At 36.2% G+C, this 25247-nt stretch overlaps 2 protein-coding genes across 4 annotated transcripts in view; one reads left to right on the top strand and one right to left on the bottom strand.

Annotated features, from left to right (window-relative positions):
• Nucleotides 1-13328, bottom strand: part of Chro (chromodomain-containing protein chromator) — a 39312-nt gene extending 25984 nt beyond the window's left edge. For 2 of the 3 annotated variants that reach the window (XM_072297054.1, XM_072297056.1), the window contains exons 1-10: nt 13066-13328; nt 11092-12086; nt 9960-10127; nt 8390-8529; nt 7829-7880; nt 6061-6190; nt 3726-3808; nt 2051-2145; nt 1206-1277; nt 265-315 (exon numbers count right to left, since the gene is read on the bottom strand). In XM_072297054.1, the coding sequence (XP_072153155.1) occupies nt 265-315; nt 1206-1277; nt 2051-2145; nt 3726-3808; nt 6061-6190; nt 7829-7880; nt 8390-8529; nt 9960-10127; nt 11092-12067 (1767 nt within the window). In that variant the 5' untranslated portion in view covers nt 12068-12086; nt 13066-13328. Of the gene's footprint in view, nt 1-264; nt 316-1205; nt 1278-2050; nt 2146-3725; nt 3809-6060; nt 6191-7828; nt 7881-8389; nt 8530-9959; nt 10128-11091; nt 12087-13060 lie in introns of all 3 variants that reach the window. The other variant, XM_072297055.1, reaches the window with a different exon arrangement.
• Nucleotides 13329-14321: 993 nt separating this feature from the next.
• On the top strand, nt 14322-24383 carry LOC109032443 (trafficking protein particle complex subunit 12). The gene is made up of 5 exons (XM_019044573.2): nt 14322-15215; nt 17003-17259; nt 18523-18642; nt 19513-19626; nt 22166-24383. The coding sequence occupies exons 1-5, from the start codon at nt 14699-14701 to the stop codon at nt 23120-23122; spliced, it is 1965 nt and encodes a 654-aa protein (XP_018900118.2). The 5' UTR covers nt 14322-14698; the 3' UTR covers nt 23123-24383.
• The last annotated feature ends 864 nt before the right edge of the window (nt 24384-25247 follow it).

Here is a 25247-nt window from a genome sequence, read left to right as displayed (position 1 = left end):
TATTATCTTGGTTTGAAGAGAATTTCAATAACTGGGAGACAAATAGCAGAATGCTTAAATTTTTCCTTTGTCCTTGAGTCCATTGCAAAAGTATATGTTTATATAGTAATGTTCTTTTTTTTTTTTTTTTTTTTTTTTTTTTTTTTTTTTTTTTTTTTTTTTGTGTGTGTGTGTGTGTGTGTCAGATGTCTCCATTAAAATTTTAAAGTGCAATTACGCAAATCTTTTAATTTGAAAAATTGAGGAGGATTGTATCAAACTTACCGGTTTCCTCACTTTTCCAGTAAGATTTGATTCTCCATCATCACTTGTGACCTGCAAAGTAAAAAGATTCTTCATAGTTAGTTTATTCATTTTTTCAAAATTTAAAAAACTTTAAAGTGGTTTAAAAGGCATAAAAACAATTGGATAATCTTGGCATGGTGGTGTGTGGGGGATAGAAGGCTTGTAACCGGAAATATCTTGTTGTTAAGGTCAGAGGAGAAAATGTGTTAGCCATGCATGTTTTTCAAGATATTTTTGACACTAAATTGGAAAAATACATTAGTTTTTCTCCATTATTCACAGATTATCTCAAGAATCGATTTTATGTAGAGAGGCTTGATTTTTGGATTTTCAAATCCATCCAGCCAAAACCTGACCAATCCAGAAAAAAAGGAGGCCATTTTTAATTTATTGTTGCAACGTTACCTTGAGCTTTGACTGCATATGGAATTCTGGAATTTGCCAGAATCTATTCAGACTGAAATGGGTATTTTTGCACTTTTTGTGCAGTTTTCATGGACATCGAGCAGGTTAAATTTTCTGGGGTGAAAACTCGACTGACAGAGCAGATATTTAAATTGAATTCCAACTTGAAGTTGGTCCCTCTGCGATTCAACTTAGTGCAGGCTTACCGTACTTTAAGAGGACCAGGGTGCCTGGCATTCCCATTAGGCCAGCAACTCTGCTACTATTCATTCAATTTCTTGTCAGAGAAGAAAATGTGTTAGCCATGCATGTCTCTCAACATATTTTTGACTTTAAATTGGAAAAATTTTCTAAAATGTATCTATCATATAACAACCAGTTTAATTACACCATTCTGCCTTTAATCTTGCTAGAATTGTTGCTTCAATGCCTCACATTCTAGGATCTAATAGAATTTCTGTTAGTGACTTTAAAGGAATATTTGTTAACTTTTCAGAGGAAGGATAAATTAGTACCTCTTCTTTAATTTGGAAAGACTGGACAATCCCATCACTAGCTTCAGGTCTTTGTAAGGAGTCACTATCATCCTGCAAAAATTTAGAATCATTGACTTTAAAGATGAGAAAAACGAATACCGAGGATACAGTGAAAAACTTTCCTAAATGAGTAATTTTGTATTCACTAATGGCCACAATAAGTTTTTCCCTCAATAGCTTACAGTAACACAGTAACTGCATATGTACAGAAAAAAGAGGGTGGTGACATTTTGAACATCTTGGATAGAGGTTCATGACATTAGTAAATGCAGACTTTCTTGTAATCGCTTTTTTTGAAAATAGTGTGGTTTACAGAAAAAACTGGCATGTCAAAGCAAGTTTAAAATATTTATGATGAATTACGCAAAAACGATGAAAGTTAAAGTATTTTGAGTTTTGGATTTTGCAGGAATATTGACAACTAGACATACAACACCCACCTACATCACAATGTAAACAAATCAGGAATTGGAATTTCTTTTCTCTATAAATCACACATCATTTAAGAATCAAATTGAAAAAAGGTTAATTTGTCAACACTTTCTTTAAAGTTCTCATTTCAATATACTTGGAAGTTTTTCTCTGATCTTTCATTCTTTGAAAAGTAGTGATATTTTATAAATTCACACTTAGGAATTCCAAAACAAATTCACTTGGGAAAAAATTGTTTTGTCGGTTTGGAAAATTTTAAGAAGAGGAAAAAAATTCCATAAAGCCCCCCCCCCAAAGGCGTTGGTGTCAATCTTTATATTTGCAACGTCCATCCTTCAATTTATGATTGCCGCTTATGTAACTTAGAGATTCTTTTGAATTAAACCACTTACAATTCCACTGGAATAAAATTCTCCTTCTGAATCTAAATTGGTCCTTAAATTATTGGAAGTTCCTATGCGTTCTGCATCATCCAAATGTTTTTTGTCTGAAAAAATAATCAAACAGAACAGCCATAAGGAAAAGAAAATAACCTAGGATCTTGACCAACACACTAGTCAAGTTTTAAGAAATTCTATAAATGAACTGAAAAAATCTTCCATTGCCATCTTAACTCCTTCCTGCATCTAAATTTTCATTTTTGACACATCTTCTCATTAAGGAGATTGAAGTTAATTCCGTTCTTGTGTGCTGTGCCTCCCATGTGTAAAGCAAACTTATTCCTTTTTCATTAAATATCAGGTGATCACCATCCCTTTCATTGAGATGGTAATCTTCGGGTTTCCAGACAAAAGATATTTGCTCCCAAACATAAAGCAAAGCAAAAATTTAAAGATTTTCATCATGTTGCCTGCCACAGTTATTACCAATTATTTTGAATGGAGTAAGGCTTAGATTTAGCATTGATAGCTAACTGAGAACCCTTGGTGACTCACCAGGGTGTCTACTAAAACAGGCTGGCCAAAAATTGGTACTTCTACATTGCATTCCCATAAAATTCAGTACCTCCTTGACAGAAAAATTCAGTGCTTTTTCAGTACCTTCACTTCAATTGACGAAATTCGGCAAATTTCAAAAATTTGAATTTCCCACTCGCATTGCGGCAAAAATGAGAGCAAAAAATGAAAAAATTCCAGACCTAACTGTGGAATTCCGCACTTTTTCAGTACTTCCGGACCGCCCTTAAAAAATCAGTATTATATCCGTACTTTCCGGACGAGTAGACACCCTGCTCACTTAAGGGATTGAAAGACCCTGGCTTTTGTGCATTGCAGTAATTGCTTACAAAATTTTTAGACAAATGGTTATCCACCTCAGTGCCTTCAAGGTAGAAAACTAGACTTGGACCTTGGCGTAGGGAAAAAAGGGTGGGAGGGGATAGTGACAGCAGGCAGAGAAAGTAAGTGGTGACTGCTGCTGACCCTGTGCGTGTCACTACGTCAGTCAATTTTGCATGCTGCACAGGATAAAAAAATATTTTTTTTCTCGTATTTTATTCAATCCATAGCTCAAAACTCTGTAATTTTACAAACTCAAAAAAAATATAACCAGACAGCCACTTTTTTTGCTCAATTTTTTGAAACGGAGTTTGAACTATACATCTTGACAAATTGATTTTTTGGAGAAAAACTGAAAAGCCCATGCAAGCAGCCAAAATATGCGTTGAGGTACTTAGTGACCCCACCCAGGTCACAAAATAATTTTTTGGGGCGCAGGTCATGGAGGGTTAACAGTAGAAATGGATCATATAGATAGCACAAATCAGAAAGGAACTAATGTTTTAGGCTTTTATCAGAAACTGAGCTTACATAGAGGAACAGAGGGAAGAACAAGCAATTTTGCAAGGATGAGAAAATCACGAAATTCAGGAGTTTGACACAAAATATTGAAGTTCAAGGATTTTAACATTTTAATAAAAACACTCAAAATTATCATCCGGCAGCCTAAATCTTAAAAACGTACCTGCTGAGGACTTTGCTGCATGATTGAGTGCTTTGACAAATTCATGAGAGCATTTGTTCTCTAATTCTAAAAGCTTTTCATTAGAGGTGAGAGATAAAAACTTACCTGATACAGTGAGATGCGGCGGTCGAATTTGACCTCTGTTGGGCGATTTTTGTAAAGTCCTATTAATTTTTTCTGATGATTCTGCAAGCACAATCGGGTAAGTGAGAGAGCATTATTAGTGTGCTATTGTAAACTCACATTATAAGACTAAGTGAAAATACTATTTTCTTCATTAATGATCATTTTATGATGAAAATTAATTGCTGCAATTTTCATTAAAAATTCCATTAGTTATAAGAGGATATTTTATTCTTTAATTACTTGCATAGCACTTCTAAAGACAGTGGAAGGGTAAAAAGTTGGACTGTTCGGTTTAATAATAACAAGCTTGACCAATCCTATGAATAACAAGATTTGTTCATGATACCATTTGGGGCTAGCAAAAATTTTTTTTATCTTTTTTGTTCATAAACACTTTTTTATTTATTTTCTTCAACATTAGCTTTTTGAGAAGTTCAGCAGTGTGCTTGTTTTAATCATCAGGTAATTTGCGGACATCGGTATGGGACAGTTTGTCGATTCTTCTGACTAAGCCACCAAAAATGTTTCCAGACCGTCCTTCTGTGATAATCTGCACATCAGGTTTTGCATTCATTCTAAAACATCATTGGTATGGTACTGCAGCAGCAAATGTAGCTATACTTGACTATACCTATTTTTTGGTGTAGACATCAGCAAAATCAGGAGTTGTCACTTCTGAGCTTCTGATCGTTAGACAAGTGTCTTCCTCAAGGTAGTTGTTTGAATCAATTTTCCTGACAATATGGAGGTAGGTATCTACTTACCTCAACTCCCAAGAATATGCAATGGCAATGACTAATTGGTAAATAGACTAGCGGCTGCTTTGAGCAAGATAAAAAAAATAATTAAGTAAAAAGCTGGGTGCACACCAAGCTGCTTCTTACCCTGGAACAGAGGAAATAGAGATTTATAAGTAGGATTGTTTCATCAACATAAATTTAAGAGGGAATGCCTTTTTCATAAATTCTCTGAGCAGATATTTAGAACCATTAATTCACTAATGGATAAGCTGAGATGAACCTACATTAAATCAGTTGAAATGGAATTGAGTCAACTTTCTCATGAGAGAAAGAGCTTAAGGCGCGAGGATTGTACAGAAAGTAAGTTTACCTATTCAATATCTCCTAAACTACAATTGATGGAGAAAATCTGTAAAAAAGCGTTGAAAATTCACTTCTCTCAGCCTTCTAATGTGCTGTAGATTTTTAAATTTGGTTTAATAGAACTGCAGAAAAGTGGATTTTTCTGAACCCACCTTGTTTTTGCACGGGTTCATAATTTTACGGAGCGTCATCAGCAAGTGAGCTGCTGCATCAATGGGGTGGCGTAAGAAAGCGAGTTAGAGATGGTTGAATTTCATGTAAAACATGAGGAAGCACATTTCTGAACCGGAAAATTACAGGGTTATTCGAAAATTAGTGGGTCTGAATTGCAGTACATGAAAATGTTAAGTTACATTTGGTCAATTCGTGGGATGTATTGCTAAATCTGGTTCTGGTGTGTGAATTGCCCTCCATAATTCTTCTTTCACCAAGAAAAGTGATCAAAGCTGCTTTAACAGGATAATTTACAGTAAAGATGTTGTAGACTCAGCATATTTCTCAAAATGATACATCTCTGACGAAATTTCTTCAAAACTGGCTGGATAATGTGAAGACTTATGAACGATTCAGTCAGCAAATGAGAGTTCACGCTGACGATTTGGTTCACTTTTGTTCAGATGCGACTGACATTGACAGAAAGTTGGAATTTTTAAAACTCGTCCGTCCACCGCAATCAATTTGTGAAAACTGATATTGAAGTAAACACAGTCAATCCTGCGATGTTTCAGCTGATACATGTTTTTCCTTATGTGTTTTCTGATTTTCAATTTTTGGCAATAAGCAATTTATGCAGTAGCTCACTTGCTGATGACACTCTGTGAAGTTTTGAACCCGCGCAGAGAGGAGGTGGGTTCAAAACAATCCTTTTTTTAAGAGTTCTTATAAATCAAATTTAAAAAATTGTAGCACATTAGAAAGATGAGAGTATTGGCTTTTCAACGCTTTTTACAGATTTTCTCCATGAATCTTCGTTCAGGAGATGCTGAATAGGTATTCTCCATCAATCTTTGTTCAGGAGATATTGAATGGGTGAAATTACTTTACTGGGAATGTCTCCTAAAACTTCTTACGATGCCATGTGATGGGGAAGTTTTACCTTCGTTAAATGCATCGACCTCTAATAAATATAGTTTGTTCACAGAATCTCACAAAAAAAAACTTACTTTTATAAAATATAGTTTGTTCACAGAATCTCACAAAAAAAACTTACTTTTGGAAAGTGTTTTAGTCTGGAAACTGCAGCACACTCTTGCAGCCTGGCACCAGCAGCAATCCAGACACTTTTCTCCGAGTCGGTCATTTGACACCATTTCTGATATAATTTCCAGGAGCTTCCATCTTCTGTAACATCAATTTAAATGTAAAATTCATTTACATTAATTACAGGTATGAGCATTTTAGTATACCTCAGGAATGGGAGGAGAAAATAAAACTATCTTAGAGGACCCCGCACACTCCTTATGGGGATGTGTGCCACGACCAATTTCCCATTATTTATTGCATTAGACTCGTTTATGGATTCTGATCAAAAGTCATCATTGCACCAACTTTCCATGAGCTACCGCTCTCGCACAATCTGCGGTTGAAGTTTCAATGATTCCTCGAATAAAAGAAGACAGCAACAAAGAGTCAAAAAGACTCCTCTTCTTTCGACACTCGAGAATGATATCGATAAAAACAAGGAAAATCCCAGTCGATGGAAGGTAAGGAAGATAGTGGGAGAGAGAGAGGAGCTAGTTTGGAAGGTCGAGTGAAAAGGTGAGCGGAATCAAAGATAAAACTGCCACTCCACAATGCACTGGGGTTTTTCTGATTTCCATGTTGAAACACAAGTGACCGTGCTTGAGTGCTGAAATGAGGGATCTCTTTGACTCTTCGTCCCAGCACTACCTCCTTTCAATCGAGGAATTATCAAAACTTTAACTGCGGGTTGTGCAAAAACAGTAGCATGTAGAAAGTTGGTGCAATGATGACTTTTGATTAGCATCCATAAACGAGTTTAATGCAATAAAAAAATGGGAAATTGATCACTGTACACATCCCCATTAGGAATGTGCGGAGTCTTTTACTGAAATGAATTAGATTTATATCAATTGGAATGTGTTGGGGGGACATAATTATGAGATGAAAGCAAAAAAACATTGATTCCACAGATCAAACACTTGAGTGAGTGCGTTTGTAGGACTCAGGTAGAAGTAAAGAGAGATTTTTATTAGTTAATCCTTTCAACCTAATTTCCCAGGGGACCATTCCAGTATTACAGTAGTCTGGCACGAGCAGCATTTTTGTAGATTTTTACCCACCCCATCCTACCATATTTGTCAGACCCTCTCTTCTCTTTTCAAACTCTTTGAAAGACATCTATAGGGCAGTCCTTGGTCCTACTGCCCTCTAGGGGCCTTACATAGTCCCACCTATAATAACGGCAGTGAGAGCTCAACCAGCTACCATATCTTAAGATGAAAGGTGCCGCACTGCATGTGCCCAAAAGCCCAATAGAGTGAAAACAATAAAGGTTGTAGGTACACAGAGGAGGGAGGGGAGGCCATCCAAAATGTTCTCCAGGGGCAAGAGAAGGCAACTCAGCACGATTTAATTACCTCTACTGCACAGAGAATAGTGCTCATGCGTTCAATTTTTAGTATCACGACTCCCACTTGGCTGAATCGCCTATTTTTTGACATTGAGCTGATGTTGAATTTTGTGTCAACTCACTGGGGTTTCATCAAAATGTGCCCAGAGCCATTGAGCCCTCACAGATAAGCAAAGTTCTTTCTTACAGTCTCTAGGCTGCTTATGAGATGGAATCTAATGAAATCCCGGATATAACAAGGGGATTTCAGTTTCTCTTAAACTTCCATGAGAGTTAAACATTAAAAAAAAGTCCAAATTTAACAGGGATGAGTTTCAAAAACAACCAAGTAACTCATTATCCCGCCTTATCTTCACTCAAGTGAGATAAAATTAGTCTGATCTTACCTATTTGTGAGTTTTTCCAGATCAGGAAAGCCCACACTTGTGGTTTTGGTTCCTGAAACAATAGACAAGCAATATTCAAGGATAAATTAAACACTTTAAGCTGTAGGTGGAATTTGTGTTCAGAGGTTATCACATCTTAGCGAAGTTAAGAAATATCTGAGAATGAATGCGATTGCACACCTAGAGCACTCCTCCATTTGTCAGAGTTTGTATTGTCCATCTTTGGCTTATAACCATTTCCTACTGAACAGGTAAGTAGGGTCAGAAAGCTTAACAAAAAATGAAGACTTAAAAAAGTCAAAATTAGAGGAAGTCAAAGTGAACAGCTCAACCATCGAACTATCCAAGAGATTACATTCAAGATTCATAAAATATTCAGAATTTTAGACATCAAAGGGAAACAAACTTAAGCAATTATAACTGGAAGATCTCTGCCTACGATTTTGACATGCTGTTTTTTGAGTTTCTTTCGAGTTGTGAGAGTTTAACAGGGTGGTATGAAAGGAGACGATTATTTATTAACTAAACTTGAAAAATAAAAACACACGGACAGTTACTCACTGTGATATTTGATTTTAGAGATGACGTTTCATTGCAAACTGCAGCGCTTTTATGAGCTTGGAACTCTTCTATGAAATGAAAAATTGTGTGACAATTTCCGCACACTAGAACATCTAATTTTCCTGCTTCAATGGCAGCATCTAAAACAAGATGAAATAATGTCTCATTAAAAGAAAGGAAAAGGAGAGCACAGGACTCATTACAAATGGTGGAAATTCAAGATTGAAGTTCGTGGAGCTACTGAAAGATTTAAAGCACCAAGTTTTGTGGCTGGTGTCATTTTTTTTTTATTTTTTTTAGAAAATAGCAGTATGTACAAAAACGAAGTTTTGAGCAAATATATCTACTTTTAAGTGGCTACGTAGGACATGATATTAAACAAATCCTCTATTTTTCATGAAATTATCAATAGTAAATGGTTACACTGACGCTTAGTGCATTTTTCAGACTTGTAGATACCCTGGCTGTTTTTCTGATGGTATTGCAGTATCAGAGCTCGTGTCTGAGTAAGATAATTCAAAATTGAATTTCGATTCTGCATCATTCAGCAGATTTCAGTACTTTTTAATACACACAGCACATAAGCCTGAGTTTAACAGAAACACATCAAGTTCCACTTTGAAATAAAATGAGTTGGAAGTCGTTAATTTGACAAGCTTAGTGAAGTTTCTCCTGTTAAAGTTTGAAGTCAAGAAAAAATATTTTGAATATAAAAGTAGTTCTTAACGTGTAGTCTAATGGATGAACAGAACCTGAACCCTCTTTTTTTCACTTTCAAACTTGATGCGACATGGCGCGTTTCTGTTATACAATTGTTGCTCTTTTTCATATTAATGAAAAAAAATAATTTCATTCAACTAATTAGCGTTCCCACTTACAGAAGGAAGGAGAAATTAAACAAAAATTTGGCATGGTTATCACAGACCATCGATGAGAGAATGGGTCACTAAACCTTGTTTATTTTATTGAATATTCTGAAAGTACAATGTGAGTAGATATCGTTATGATTTTTCCGCACTTTTATGGAGCCAAAATCGCAGAGAAAGCCACTTTTGAAAAATCTAAAAACTGCAAGACGTTTCAAACGCACCCGAATGGCAGGAAACTGACGGTGTTGACGCACTGCGGTAGTCATATCGCAATCTTCTCTCATTTTCTTCTGATGTTTGTTAAAATAAAACGTGTTTCAATGTGGAATTGTTGCTTGTTTATTACAGCTAACATATGAATGAGATTCAAGTCTTGAATTCAAAAGATATAATTTCGACTTCAGTATTGTTTTCATATACGAAGAGTAGATAGACATTTGACGGAAGTCGTGGAAACCCGTGCCCACTTCTGATTGGTGCCAGATGACATCATTCGGCGCGGCGCAAAACCGGGGCGTTTTAAATTTGCGTATAAGTTGAGCGATTTGAACTGCGCATTTCTCGGTTATTGAGTTACTTGTTCGCGTTTTTAATCTGCGCATCGTGTTCTACGCGTCATTTTCCTTCAAAAAACTATATTCGCAAGTCAAAATTTGTTCATGGTTAAGTGACCCATTCAAGCTAATTTGTGAATCCGTTACCTTTCATGTTGACTTCAATGGCTCCAGAGGAAGTATTTGTCTTAACTTCGTTATCTGTGATGCTGACTGTGCCTGAATTCGATTCAAACCTAACGCCAGTTCCACACATATTTTCTACAGGTATCTCTGCTTCATAAGTGTTGATATCAGAAGTCTTCTGGCAAATTTCTGTAACCGAAGATACATAAACGTTGATAGGAGAACAAATCGCAGGAAATTACACAGTATTACTTAATTGAGACATAACTGGTTCCAAGACAAAGGACCTTATCTTCTGTGAGAAACTTATTTCAAGAGAAGTGATACACAAGAGAAGTAGGTATGGATGAAATTAAGTTACAGGCAGGGAATACTCACCAGCCTTCTTAAAGACAAGTCAATGCATTCCCATCATCATGCAAGGTTTTGCCATTACTTTTTATGGGAAGGGGGGGGGGGTATTGGGCATTTTTAACATCAGATTTAGCTCTTGTGACTGCAATGAAATTTGTCCATGACAAAACATTTTAGCCCTTAAGTTTTGATAATCTTCAACTTGGATAATTACTTATTAAGCTTATATTGTCAAATTTGCGCCTAAACATCTAAAATTTCTGTCAGTAAAACTGTCACAAATTCTGTTGAGTGGTTGGTTGACATTCTTCAAGAGTTTTAAGTACTACAGTGAAGTGCTGTTGGAATATTGCTTGTGGGTTTCAGTGTGACTTGAGGTTTGAAATATAGAAGCAGTTTGATGCCTCATTTTTTAAAATATATCTTAAGTATGTTTCAGAAGAATGAGGAGAAATGTGATGGGATGGACACCCTGTTCCATAATTTTGAAACTTTATTTACTCTTTGCTTTCCTGATGATCAATTAATGATGGCACTAGACCAAGATGATGCCAAAGCACTCGGTTGGAGAATGAGCAGTAGGTCAAAGACTGCGCCGAGTATGAGTACTTAAGTGGGTGGTTAACCTCTGATTGGCGGACAGGTTAACCCCTGGCAACACATTTCATAAAATCAGGAGAACTGATTGATAAAATTCTAAGCATCCCATATTTCGAGACTATCAACAAGTATCTCTTTCCAATACTCTCATACTATGAATCATGTTTTTAAAATTAGAAAACAAATCAAAAAAGCTTACCTCCATTGGGATCTTTTGGTTCTCCTTCTGTGACTGATGTACTTTGAGGTGAATTTGTCATTTCCTCATTTACATTAGCATCATAAACAGTGGCCCTTGTACCATCTGTGGTATGAAAATCATTTAGATCACTTTGATTTACATCGGCAGTAATGTGATCATCGACATCTTTTTCATTGAAAGCAGTGTCACCATCTGTGGTGTTATCAATGGACTCTAAAGCTAAAACCATGTTTTCTTCATCTGGAGCAGTGCTAATTTCCTTTGGACTCTCAGATTTTCCTTCACGATCGATGTTCACCATTTCTTTCTCTGAAATTTCAGGTTCTTCTACAGAAGGCATACCAGTGTTTTCCTCGACTGCTAACTCTCTTTTTACAGAGTCACTTGATTCTTCAGGAGCCACACTAACTGAGCCTCCATCAGTGCTGGACAAGGGGACTTGCTCCAACTCACTCTCATTCCTAGTAATTAACCGATCGTGATTGTCACCTAGATTCAAATCGCATATGGAATTATTTGTTTCTTGGATATTGGTCTCTTCTTGTTGGATTGAGTTCTCTGTCAATTCAATTGCTGCTTCATCCGTTGAAATATCTGCAGTGTGTGTCTGTTCAACATCAGTTTCATTTTTCACTTCGATGTTGGCAACTGCTTCTTGTTTTGCTGCATCACTAGTAGATTCTTTCACTTCTGTTTGCCCCAACTTAAGACACGGAATTGCATTTCTTGACAGTACGGAGCGCAGACTATTTTTATAATTTCTGTGGGATACTATTTCTTTACGAATGCACCTTGCATTAAAATGTAATTCACAAACTTTAGAGTTAACTGTTATTGGCTGGCCATCATTGGTTATGATGTTTTCTTGCCACCTGGCAAAAAGCGCTTCATTATCTGGTGTATCAAATAAAGCTATGTTCTTCTTCAATGAAGTGGTTGTACATCCCTTCACAACGCACTTGTTATACACCATTCTGGGTTGACTGTGTTAGCTAGAGAAAAACAAGAGGACACTAGATCAGCCAAACTTCAAAAGAACATTCATGAAAATTACCAGAATTGCCAGGTTAGTAATAATTAAATTTTTTTTTTACTTTAAAAGAAATCTTAGACTTTTTTCACCTTTTTCAGAAATGTTTTGGCTGCACATGCCAAAACTGACTTTCCGAATGTTGTTAAATATTGAAAAATAACGGTTACATTGAATATTCAATTTCTTGGCGCATTCTTTTTTTAGATTAATGAAACATCTACATGCCGTTTGATAAAATAAATAACAAAATGTATTGATATCAAAATTCATGGGGATTTTTTGACTGAAGCGAGTTGGTCAGGATTAAATTTCGAACAATTTTCTTAAATATATTTGTTATTAATGCCTTTGATTAATATCTGTCATTTCTAAATAATAGTAAGGGTTGTAACTGTTATTGGAGAATATCAGTTAGGCACATTCCTGGTCTAAAGATAACAGCCAAAATCAAACGCTGACTGTGGTATCACGATGCCTCAACTTTGTGCAAGTAGCGCAAATTTCAGCAAGGAAACTCAGCAACCATCAGATAATGTCAGATTAGACTGAACTATTTGAATAAATTTGATACAAATCTGGATGGAAGTAACTCGAATTTGCAAAATTTCAGCCTTCGAGCAATGACTGTTGACTTCCATGTTCAGCATGTGATTCTAGCAATAGATTGAAACGTTTCAAATCAGTTTAGGATTCATTTTTATAGCATGAACAATACGTTTAAAAGGAGTGCTATCATCAGTGCTAAATAGGAGAGATGTGTGCTCCGCGACTTATTACAACACACTTGATCAGGTAAGTATATGGATAAAAACAAGACCAGCTGAAAAGAATTGGACTTCAGCTTCTTGACGTACTTCAATTAAACGAAGTAAACAAAACAACAGAGTGAACAGTGGACATAGATACGTTATGATAAATTGGGAGAGTAAGTACCTTACCATAACCTAGCTGAGAGGCAAATCGGCTTGGGGAACGATCACGAAAAGTTTCGACCCGCAAAATTCACGAAACTTTATTAGCACACGATGTTGCAAATTGTCGAAGGAATCTAAACTGAATAGGCCATCAGAATTACGACTTCGATTTTCTCTTGACAATGACAAAAAATAGAAGTCATTTGAAGAAGTTAGCTTCAAGATTCAAGAATACTTGCAAGATTCACTACATTACAATGGCAATGGCAATAGGCATACATACGTACGTAAAAGAACAAGCATGTAGTGGTAAAAGCATGGACCAATAGAATAAATAAGGACTCCCAACTCCCTATGCTACCCTGTGTTAAAAACCGTTAACGCGCGCTCGCAGCGAACCTGGCAGAGGGTGCGGTGAACTAACGCCGCAGCGGTCCACGATCGTACCCCTATAGTATGTTATTCCATGCAATGTTCTTTGTTTATCTATGATTTATTTATTTGTGTAGATACTTTAATACATTTTACTTTCGCAAACTAATGAAATTGTATAGATACATACCTTCGGCAGAGGTCAATGCGAAAGACTTTGATTTGAAGTATCTTATCAAAACACGAGCAAAGATGATTCAGTCAACTTCTGACGCAGAATCAAAGAGACTTGCTAATAATCAAATTAAAGGTAATGCTTGAAGTCAAGTATCTTTGATTTTGTGACACTCAGTTGATTTTTATCAGTACAACACTATTTCTCACTAAAAAGATTTCACTTAACAGAGAGGCGCCTTCGGCTAAAAGTACAATCCTGATTCCTGCTGCACACTACATACACACTTCCTTTGGCTTTCTCAACAGCAGTTGCTGCTGAGTAAAACGGTTAGAAATAACACTTCACATTAATACCAGATTATGTACACGAAGACTGACGAAGATTGAAATGAAAATGGGAAACTTTTCACACTAAACTCTTCAAAACTGCAGGGCGACCACGAGGATACGAGGATCTAGAAACTTCTATGAGCACTACTGAGTGATAAGCCTAAATAGGTGGTGCATGGAAATATAAACAGGAAGACCCAATCATCGGTTTAGTTCACTACACCCTCTGCCAGGGAGCGCTGATGTCAGCGCTAACCGGAGTTGGGGGTCCTTATTTATTCTCTTGGTCCATGGTAAAAGGTCGGTCGGAAACATAAAGCCATCTGTCTATTATATATGACGTACGCGAATTTTTACTCGACAGCGATCTATCGCAAATCTATCGAAATATGACGTCATCTGGCAGCTTTCGTTCGTTTGTTGTTGTTTTGCTACACATTGGTGGACGTACCTTATCAATTTATTATCATTGCATTTTCGCTTATCAATCTTGTGCATAATCCAATTCATTTCTATCCGTGGAAATTGTAATTGTTCAGATGCTTCAGACCAACTCTTGTCGTTTGTCACTACTATTTAGAATTCACAATTAAGTCTTTTTTGCTGGCCTTTTCTTTTGTATTTACATAACCTGAAGCAGCTCTCCAGATGTTGTCTCACGTAACTCATCATTCTGTGCTTCAATTTTTGCCTCATGATCATGAAGTTGAAAACTCATGACCTCACCAGGGTTTGAATTTATTTCGGCCTTATCAGTAAGCAAATACGCTATTTGAAAATGTCCAATAGGAAAAGCACAGAAGACAGGACTGGTAAAGGAGCCGCTCCTTCTTTGAATCAGTATTTCGAAAATGATCCAGTTCCTGTGTATTCCAACATTTTTGATCAATTATCAAATAACGCCTCAGCCATGATGAGCAGTGTAATAGACAGCAGCTCTCAGAACATGAATCGTGAGCCAGTTGTAACACCAGACCTTTCTACCTTGAAATTAGATGATCAATCATCGTTGAAAAGCAAACCGTCCGAAGTAATTGCATCCTCCGCACTCAACTTACAGAAGGACAAAAGCAAAGAAGAACCTGTCATCTGCCGCATTTTCTCATCATCATCAAGTGATTCTGCCACTAGTGAAAGTAAGAATTTTGCAACGGGTACAGCTTTCTTTGACATGCTAAGCTCTGACTCTCCGCCCACGCCTCAGTTCGAAGAGGAATTACCAAGTCCTGCAGGAAGAGAGTCAGCCAACAACCCACGACTGATGCTCTCGACATCAGATTTTATGCACCCGGATGGTAAGACTTTTGACTTCCATCCAAAAAATCTATCTATTTCCCAGTAGGTAACATAAAGTCTACAGGCTTGGTGCCTTTACCTGAAAAAATACATACAAACAGTGTCAAATCCACACCATTGTTGACATCAATGCAATTCTTATGTCATTAAACATTCCAGGCTCCTAATCTTTTTCTACTCCGAAAACTACCCAAATGTCACAATGGTGAAACATTTTTCTTGAGAATCAGTTTTCGTGTATTTTTTAGCATCAGTGTGCTACTTATAAATTTTTCATCAGTGGCTTGGAGCAGTACATGTAATGGGAGGAAAATTTTTATAAATACCTGAGGATCCGCAGTAATTCTTAGTCTGCAATTTAATGACTTTTTGGCTGTAAGGATGAATGAGGTTTACAATGGTGTTTAAATTGTTCGATTTTGTCACCTCCTGGCCAAAGTATCACAGGTGCCACTTTTACTGAAATTGCGTTATGAATAGTTTCGAATTAACAAGATGCATTTACATACAAAAATAATAATTTTTTTCAGAAGAAGAATGTAGAAATATGATTAACAATTGATAGAAATGTATGTACTTTTGTACCATAAGTGCCATTTGGGAGAGAAGTATCACAAACGCCAAGTTTGTCAACCGTCCACCCTGATTGTTCACAATATTTGTTACAGCAACCCTGGCAATGACTTGAAGCTAAATTATTTGTATGTAAATTCATCTCATTATTTTAAAAATAATATTTCTTTTTTTTGGAATAAAAATAAATAAGTATGGAAAATACTCCGTTGAAGTTGATAAACTTCGGTACCTTAAGCGCCGTTGGGTAATTGCTCATCATTGGGATTGTTTTTACGGTTTTAATATCAACAGTGCTTGGAATAACCTGGAGCAATTCCCCACTTTCCAGTCAGAGTATCACAAGCGCTATTTTTATCGAAATCGAGTAATGGGTGGTTTTAAATTAATAAGCTACATTTACGTATGAGAATAGTAATTTTTTTTAAGATTAAACATTAATTAATATGGAAAAAATTCTGTTAAATTTCATGAGCTCCCGTATCACAAGCGTCAGGGGTTCTCAGAATGCCCCGAGAACGCGGTATCACAAGCACCAATTTTTGCAAAGAAATTTTTCTGTTGAAAATTTATTAAAATTCAAGGCAGGAAGGTATGCAGGATCAGTATTCCAAGTTTCAAGCCAAAACTCTGTCTTATGCGGTTGCAAATCACTTGTTTATGTTTCCTGAAAAGTTGGCAAAGTGGCACTTGTGATACTTTGGCCGGAAGGTGACAATATCTCATAGTAGGTATTTGCAGCAAATGAAATTTACTCACAGTTAACTTACTTCTGTATACTAATGAGGAAAGCTTTGGAGCAGATTAGGCGAAAAAAAAAACTGACCTATGGATAGGATACTTGTAATTAAAGAACTATGTTCCGCAACCCTAGCAGCATTGTGAGCCTCTTACGCCCCTCTACCAAAGAAGTCTGCAATTGACAATTCACTAGCAGCCCTCAGAAGCATTGACTTAGTTCATAAGTAATTGCACTTCATAAACAGTCTGACTCTTTTCTTATGTACTTAATTTCAAAATGAAATGTCATCTGAATTCTTTGAGGGAATCCACCAAGCATTTCTGCTCTCTTTTTAAAATATTCTGTAGTTAAGCAATCATTTTTCAAAAAGAACAGCCCATCTGGCCCTGTTGGGAGGTGTATGAAAAGAACGCTTTTTTTTCTAACATTGACAATGAGTGGATTTTTTAATTCCAGTACTATCTGTTTCAGGTTCATTTTTGGGGTCCACTTCCAAGATGAGTGCACCATTTTGTGAAACTGATGGAATAAGCGATGAGCTTTTTATCACAAGTGGGTCTCATTCAACACCTGGAGGGACTGGAGAGGCTGATCGAAGAAGGGATGCATGGATCCCATCGAATCGCACGAGATTAGCCTTGATCACTGCTGCCACATCTCCCTCAGGAATTCATTCGTCAGACAGAGATTTACTCACAATGCCGGGAGTTGTTTTAGAGGAAGACCTCGTACGTTTGTCGAGCATTTAATCGTAATTAGTTTAATGCTAAGAGAAAATAAGAACCTTCATTTAATAGAAGAAGTGCAAGACCAACTGATCTTCCTTTGCCGTTTTTTTAGCCAGCCAGACTCCCGACAACCACCTTTTCATGCCTCATAAAGAAAAAAAAATGGGAAATCGGAACAATATATTTTTTCAAATTCACTGGATTTCTCAGCAAAAATATGTTCACAGCTGACTTTTCTGGGATTTGGTGTTTCTATCAATGTACCTATCTGTAATATGACCCCTTTATTAAAAAAAAAAAAAAAAAAAAAAAAAAAAAAAAATCTTAATTTTTGAAATATCAATTTTCCTCCACTCTGGTGGATGTTTCTGACAGAGAGAGCAGACAGAACATTCAAAACATTGGCCGTATGGAAGACAATAATTGAAATTTCAAAAAATTGTGGAATAAGCGGAACAAATTACACCTTAATCGATGAGAACACCAAATCCCAGTAAGCAGGATTTTTTACACCCCATGAAACACCAAATCCTGAAGAAGGCGAGCCATGGACATATTTTGGCTGAAAAATTGGCTGAATTAAAAAATACACTGTATGATCTTGACTTTTCATGTCGTCAGATTTTGGGAGTCTTTGTAATCAAGGCTAATCAAACATGTTGGATAGCAAGGATTTTCAAGGTATGTTTACCTATGCTGCAAGGCAAAGTTTCTGGTTCAGACGTCTGCCTTTCCTTTAAAGTCGCAAGCTTTTTTGAAAAACTGGGAATCTCCTTATGCTGTACATAATAGTAATGGTATTTTTTCTACAATCAGTCTCCGGTCATATCATAGGAAGTAGACCGGGTCAGCTCCTGTTAGAAAAGTACAAAGTGTAAGTGTATCCTTCTAAAGTTTTTTTCAGAAGAATGTACGGTCCCGTGGCTTTGGTTTTTTTTTAATTGATGTAGAGTTGTTGGATGCACAAGCTGTTGCGAGTTTTTGTTTTGTGATCGATGCAGTCAGTGTTCCTCATTGTCAAATCTGCAGTGCCTTTTTTTACCACTCAGTCACCACACACTCAGTGTGGAGGTGTTGGTTATTTTTTGAAAGCAGAATTTTTTAAAAGACGCATCATGAAGCATTTTCATCATTCCCACTCAAGTCTCAGGAAGAATATGAGAACTCTCAAGAGAAAGAAGGGAGGGAGAAAATGTTGAAACTGACCAATTTTTCAGCACATTTTTTAGCCCTCTGTATTCTTTCATATTCTTGTCATTACAGGTCGATAATGTTGGTCATGTTGTGAATCTCTGTTTGGGAGAAAATGAGGCTATGCAGCGTAAAGTTCTAACTGTGAATGATGTTACACAAGATGAAAGGGGTCTTCGAGAGCTCATTCAAGTAAGGATCTTTCCACTTTTTTTCTAATTCCTACATGTCTCTCAATCATGAAGTGATGTTTTTATCTTTTAATTTCCATGTTGATAGAGCACAATTATCCAGATATTTATACAATTCCTGCCAAAGTTTCTTGTATGCACCTCCCAAAGTTCCTACAGGAGCTTGACACAACACCAACATGAAGTATAGTGTTTTAATCTCAAGCAAACTTTAAGCCTGTTGTGTCACTATATCTCCATGTGTAACTTGTATCTTCATACTTCCGCTTGAGTGCGGTTCTAAAAGAGAACGTAACTAAAGTGCATCCCAAATAGAGGCTTATTATTGATCAATCAATCATACGAAGTAAGATGCCTTTCCACTTCCTGAAGCGCTAAGTGTAATGAGGATGGCAAAAAAGGACAAATATCTAAAAATGTCCTAAATCTTAATATCTATAATCAAGATCACATAACGATGGTGTAACTGCAGAAATGCGTTCATTGGTTGTGGTATTTCAAAATCTCCGTTCCTATTTTCTTATTTAAAAGGAGAATAAGCATAAATCATGCTTCGAATTTTCACAGAAAATGCTTCACACAGGCGCCTAGAGAAGAAAATTCACCAGAGTTTTCAAGAGTTTTAAGATCATGATCTTTAGTAGTTTTTGATGTAGTAAAAAAAATATGACAGGAATTTTGCATTGCTTCAAAATTCCTGATATGCTGAAATTGCTGATATGCACTTCTACAATTTCACCATCAATAAGTTTTGTAACTTATACTCTTCAGCTACCTAAGACTGTTTTTGGATCGTACCGCATCTTTTTTTTAACTCGCAGTTGTTCAAATTAAGAGTGGCGACTGAGAATGTGTTTTCATTTAATTTCAGGCTGAGTGTTACAAAGCTGCGATAAATTTGACCGGACGCCTGCTCACAATTTATGGTCAGGGAATTCGTGGATCTAGTCATCCGAGTAAATTGCACACAGTTCATTCTACTCAGGTAGTGGCTTTATGTTCCCAGTAGCTTTTCTAAAATGAAATAAATTGTTAGTAAAGACTTTCTGTTTCCCCTCCATTTGAATATTGTTATACTTAACCATTAAATTTTCCTAAATTTAAATTAAAATTCTGTGATACCTTTGCCGGCATCTTCTAAAACAGTAACAGTAATATACAATCGTAGGTGTTTTCCTAGGGTAAGGAAGTGTTATTGATTAGCTTTATTCCACTTTCCTATTGACCAAAGTGTCTGCTGAATTTAGGAATGTCTAAAATCAACTAAGGAGTAGATTTTCAGCACTTAGAGTTTGTGTAAGAATCAGTCAATTCAGATTTTGTGTTTGCAAACGAAACAGAAATGCACTAAGGTCCAATTGATCCTTGAAAAGAATTTACGGGTTTGGATAATAACTTGCACCCGGTATCCTATAAATGTTCTTCCCCTTTCAATATAAGGCAAATGCTTTGGAAAAAGAAGTTCAGCACAGTAAGAAAATAATTTTATTTGAAAGCATACTGAAATTAATCAAATGAAATTTGAAACTGTAACTAAAATTTGTTTCGAAAATTATGTAATTAATAAAATGAAGTTACTGAAATTTGTCGGCCTCCCACTGGAAATTCGGGTCACCTGGCCGGGAATCGAACCCGGGACCAAAGGCAAGCGCTACCGCTTGCTTTTGGTCCCGGGTTTGATTCCCTGCCAGGTGACCCAAACTTGATGGTCTCAAAGAACGGTTATCTGGGGCTGGCTTGATTAGGAATGGAGAGGGATGGGACTTTAAGGACAGTATTTTATCGCATGGGATGTTTGAAGTGTACAAAAATGCTCAATTTTTTTAAGGTAAGCAACTACCTAGACTTCTCAGGGTTGCCACAGTGGAGGGATACTAGGAACCCGGGAAATGTCAGGGAAAAATTGTCCTGTCTCTATTTCCTTTCTAGAATGGGTTCGACGTTTCAAACAATAAATTTTGCCTGAAAACTATTTCAAATCATGTCTTTTTAGGCATCTGGCATATCTTTAATTGTCAGGGAATTTTACTACAAGGTAATAAAAAAATCAGAGAATTTAATTTTCTAAATTCTGTGGCAACCCTGACTTCTATTCAATAGCGAACCGAAATTTGATTTCACTTAAAACATTAAGTACACACTAATTATTTATTCGTGCTTTGAATTTCTAAATTTTATTAAGTCCACCTTGTTTTATGTATGTCAATAACTGAAGTCTGAACACCCATAACTCAAATATAGTTTTTCAAAATCTCTGTTTACATATTTTAATTTTCCGAAAGAAAAACTACCTACTCAATGAATAAAATTACTCTAAATTTTAACAGATTATTTATCATAGGGTAAAAAGAAATAAAAAATTTTAAGAAACACATAGGCTGTTCAAAATGTGGTGAAAAAAATGCCACAACTTCAAAAGTAAGCCAGGTAAGAGCTTTTTCTCGGTCTCATTTGAAAGGCAGGCTCGATAATTTTCTAATGAGACCAAGATCAACTCATTTGGTCGAAAATCAAATAAGTTGAAGCCTAAAACAACTTGACAACCCTAAGAACTTCTTTACAGCATTTTACCAAAGTGATCATCCGACTAGAAGACCCAAAGAAGGACTAGCTTGGTCAACAGATCGCACCCCAAGGATTGAGAAAATCTGGCCAGTATTTTGGCGAACGACGTGTATGAAGACAATAATTTGGTAAAAGAACATCAAATAATAAGTCAAAGCGGAGCAAAAACCACTCAGTATAACTGTGAGGTACCGGTGTGCATGGAAGGGTCGTCTCGCCCCAGTCATATTTTCCCGATTTTCGGAGTCCTATCTGACGACCAGGTTAGTCGTTGTTTTGATCTGCGGGTCCTCTAGTCGGATGACGGTTATGATAATGTTCTCAAGTGATTCTTAGGGTTACCAAGCTGTTTTAGATGCAACATTGCACCGTACAATAGATGTAGAGACACATTGTGGCGAGGAAAAATCCTTGTTAAAAGTCGCAGATGACAACAGGACACTCGCTTTTCAAGCCTCCATAACTTTTTTAATTTTCTATCAAAGAAGTTTATCTTAGTCTCATCAGAAAGTCATTAGGCCTGTCTTTCTAATAAGACCAAGAAAAAGCCATTACCTAGTGTACCTACTTTTGAAATTATAGCATTTGTGTCTCCACACTCCGAATATTCTTTTTGAAAGATCCAATGAGAGCAAAATTATGAGAGGTACGAGTTTTCAGTAATTCGACATTAATGTGTATGTTCAGCTGTAGATGTAGAAAGCTTCTCAGAGCAATATGCAGTCACTATCTCAGCTTCAGGAGTTTCTTACTCTTGGTAAAGTTCCTCACAATGCAAAAACGTCAAAAGCGCATGTTAAGTGAAAAATTTCGAAAATCAGCTCTTCCTGGTTTTTCCCTCGTTTCTTGCCCAGAAAAGAAAGAAAGAAGAGAAACTTTTTTTCTTTCTTAATTTCTAACCTCCTGGTCTGGTATGATGTTTATTGATCTTTCACCAGGATATTCGGTTTATGTTTCAGCTATGGTTCACGAGATTTACCCTCCTTGTCAAATTGCAGCAGTTTTCCTTGGCTTGGGATGAAGCAGAACCATGGCGAGATTTGGATCAACCTGACCTTTACTTTCAGTTCTACCCTGAATTATACGGTGGTCGAATCGGATCAATGGTTCCCTTTTCTATGCGCCTTCTCCTGGCAGAACTACCTCAGTACGTGAAAAAACCTGAAATAGCTATGGAACGTTTGCATTCGATTCTAGCAATAGTAAGGAAAATGCTCAGCAATTTAAGATCAAATCGAAGTGAGGATGGAAGTCAGCTTGAACTTTCTCAAAATGATAGAATGGAATCTAAAAAATTTTGGGCAGCCCGTGAAACCCGGATATTGCATTCTATCACAAACTGCGCTCTATATCAGCGTGAATACAGCTTAGCCATTCAGATTGTAGAGCAATTATTATTGAAACCACGGTTTGAGCCTTCGCTCCTTGTAAAACGATCTTTATACTCTGCCCTAGGTAGGATTTATCTACAGCTTGGTGATTTAGCAGGTGCAGAAAAATATTTTTCCTACTCCAAAAAAATTAAGGAAATCTACCAAAAGGATAACCCGAATCATCAAGATATCCGTGAGTTAGTCGATTACGGTCTTTTGGCGCTTGCTAATAATTCTTTGCAAGCTGCATATGAACACTTTCGGAAAGTATCCATCATTGACCCTTCTAATATAATGGTACTAAATAATATAGCTGTTTGTTTGCTAAATATGGGCAGGCTAAAAGAAGCTTATAAATTGTTGGAAGATACTGTTAATAGTAACCCCGTTCTAGGATTAAATGAAAAAGTCTTGTTAAATATTTGTACGCTTTATGATTTAGAATGTTTAAACACTAGTAAATTCAATCTTTTGAAGTTAATCAGTAAATATAAAGGTGACTCGGTTAACATTTCTTGTTTAAATTTAGGACCTAATATTTGACAGTTGTCAAAATGAGTCTAGAAGGCATTCAATATTTATTATTTTTCTTGCCTTTGCGATTAACTTCACCTTTCAACCAATCCAGCTGCCATGGTGGTAGAAAATTTTCATGGAGAGGGTGAATTTTATGGAGAGGACAACAACAAGTTGGTAACTTGAATGATAAGATTATATATGTACATGTAGTGACCAAAAAAGTGGTTATATTTATACATACAGCCCATCAAGATAATGATGTTGCAATCACTTTTTATGATTTGTTTTTTGTTAGATAAAATCTTAAGTGAAACAATAAGGACTGAAAAATAAACATTTTATCGGAAAATAAATCATTAGAAATGTTTCAACAAGTGAGAGACTGTCATTGTGATGTCTTATGTCTTGTGATGCTTATCATTATACTTTTATTTGTTTTTTCATTTTAATTTGTTTTGTCATTTTGCTCATTCTTACCTAAGTACTCTGTTAAGGTAAATTTCTTTCAACTGTTCCGTGAAAGTAATAAGGTTAATGCAATATTTTGGAGTGCCAAAAAGTTTTACTCTGATGGTGATTTTCCCCTTTTTTATTCTTGTCAGCTGAGAGAACTTCTATCGTTTAATTTTTGAACATCACGAAAACAAATTATTTTCTTCTCTCAGCTAAGTATATTTTTTTAGTAAATTCTATTTCGCTTGGTTCAAGTCTTCTGAATTTTAATTTAAGTTTGTTGATGTGATGAGGCCATTGCACAATTTTCTTTAAAATTCACTATCTGAAAAAGAAAAAATGAGAATGCGTGCACGTTTCCGTTATTCATTTAGATAAATTTAGCCAAGGATTAGAATTCCAGTCGCCGAAAATACAACCCTGCTTCAAAGGGAGAACTAACTATCAGGCCAACAGATTTTGAGACATCACAAGAAGAATTGACAAAAGTAAATACTTTCCCCTGCATTTGTTTATTTACTTTCATGTCGCAGTTGTAACAAGAAGTTATGTATCTTGACCATGCTCAGAATCTTATCATTGTTTGAAATGAACAATTGTGTCATTTTTAAAAGCAGCTTGGACCTTTCTAAAGCTTGGAAACTTGTTTCTCATTAAAATTGATGTCAGAAACACCCATGAAGCAGAATTTCAAGATGATTGTGATAAATAAGCTATGTATGTTCAATTTATTGCCTTTTTATTGCTATGAAACTTCTACTAAACAGTAATTTTAATCTACATGTGTAATACTAACTTGCTACACATAATTATATTTGATTTTTGAATACAAGACAGCTATTTAATTTCAATATGTATATTGCTATGAGATAGCTATTTTTGACAACTAGTTTTGACTCCTTTCATTACCCAATTTTTGAATTTTTAATAGCTTCCCCAAGGAGCAGTGATACCATGTTACCTATGTGTAACAAATTATGCCTACGCTGTGATATCTTTTTCAAAGCTGAAATCGCAAAAACGTGCAAACTTTTTAGACGGAGTGTAATGTTCTGAATGGTTTTCCAACTTTCTCAAACGTGCAGCATGACTTTAAAGTCATCTACCCTGGGAAACAACTCTTCTTTTAGTTAGTTCTAACTAAAAGAGGAGCCCATTCTGTGAAAAATATCTACCTCATGTAAGCGATTGGGAAGTTGACCATTTTTGCAGAAATACGAATTCTCTCAAGACCTTTTCAATTCTAGTATGCCGTAATACTGCGTTTAAATAACAAAATATGGCCAGATCTCACTGCAGACGGGAATCTATCTTCTGGGAGAAAATTTACCTCAAAACTTTTCAAAACTGAAACCACCTTCTTCTACAACCTAATCATTTTTATCCTGGAACTTCAAGACTCATATTTCCCTCCATAGTTGAACTTTCAGGGTCAAACTTGCTCCAAAATTTCCTGATATCTTCCTCCATGCATTTGAAAAAAAGAATCGAAAATATTCTCCCAGAAAATGAGGTCTCTTTTTATAGATCTGGTCACAGATAAATTTTTGAGATTGAACCGAATCCTGGCCAGACGTCGGGTTCAAACATTCTGAGAAGATTTGCTCAGCCTTACAAAACATGAAGTATTAAAACTGGTCACAGTTTGTGATATGGTGGTAGCTTTTTCTTCTCTTGAATCCACAGGAGCACTTGA

Source organism: Bemisia tabaci, chromosome 2, assembly GCF_918797505.1.
Source record: "Bemisia tabaci chromosome 2, PGI_BMITA_v3".
Classification (NCBI taxonomy): domain Eukaryota; kingdom Metazoa; phylum Arthropoda; class Insecta; order Hemiptera; family Aleyrodidae; genus Bemisia; species Bemisia tabaci.
The sequence above is the reverse complement of the archived record's forward strand: the minus strand, read 5'-3'. Positions and strand labels throughout refer to the sequence as shown.

Excerpts from the sequence above, each read along its gene's own strand:
- LOC109032443 (XM_019044573.2), top strand. The coding sequence starts at position 14,699 with ATGTCCAATAGGAAAAGCACAGAAGACAGGACTGGTAAAGGAGCCGCT. Across the intron at positions 17,260-18,522 it reads TTGTTTTAGAGGAAGACCTC|GTCGATAATGTTGGTCATGT; the intron begins GTACGTTTGTCG and ends TTGTCATTACAG. Across the intron at positions 18,643-19,512 it reads GTCTTCGAGAGCTCATTCAA|GCTGAGTGTTACAAAGCTGC; the intron begins GTAAGGATCTTT and ends ATTTAATTTCAG.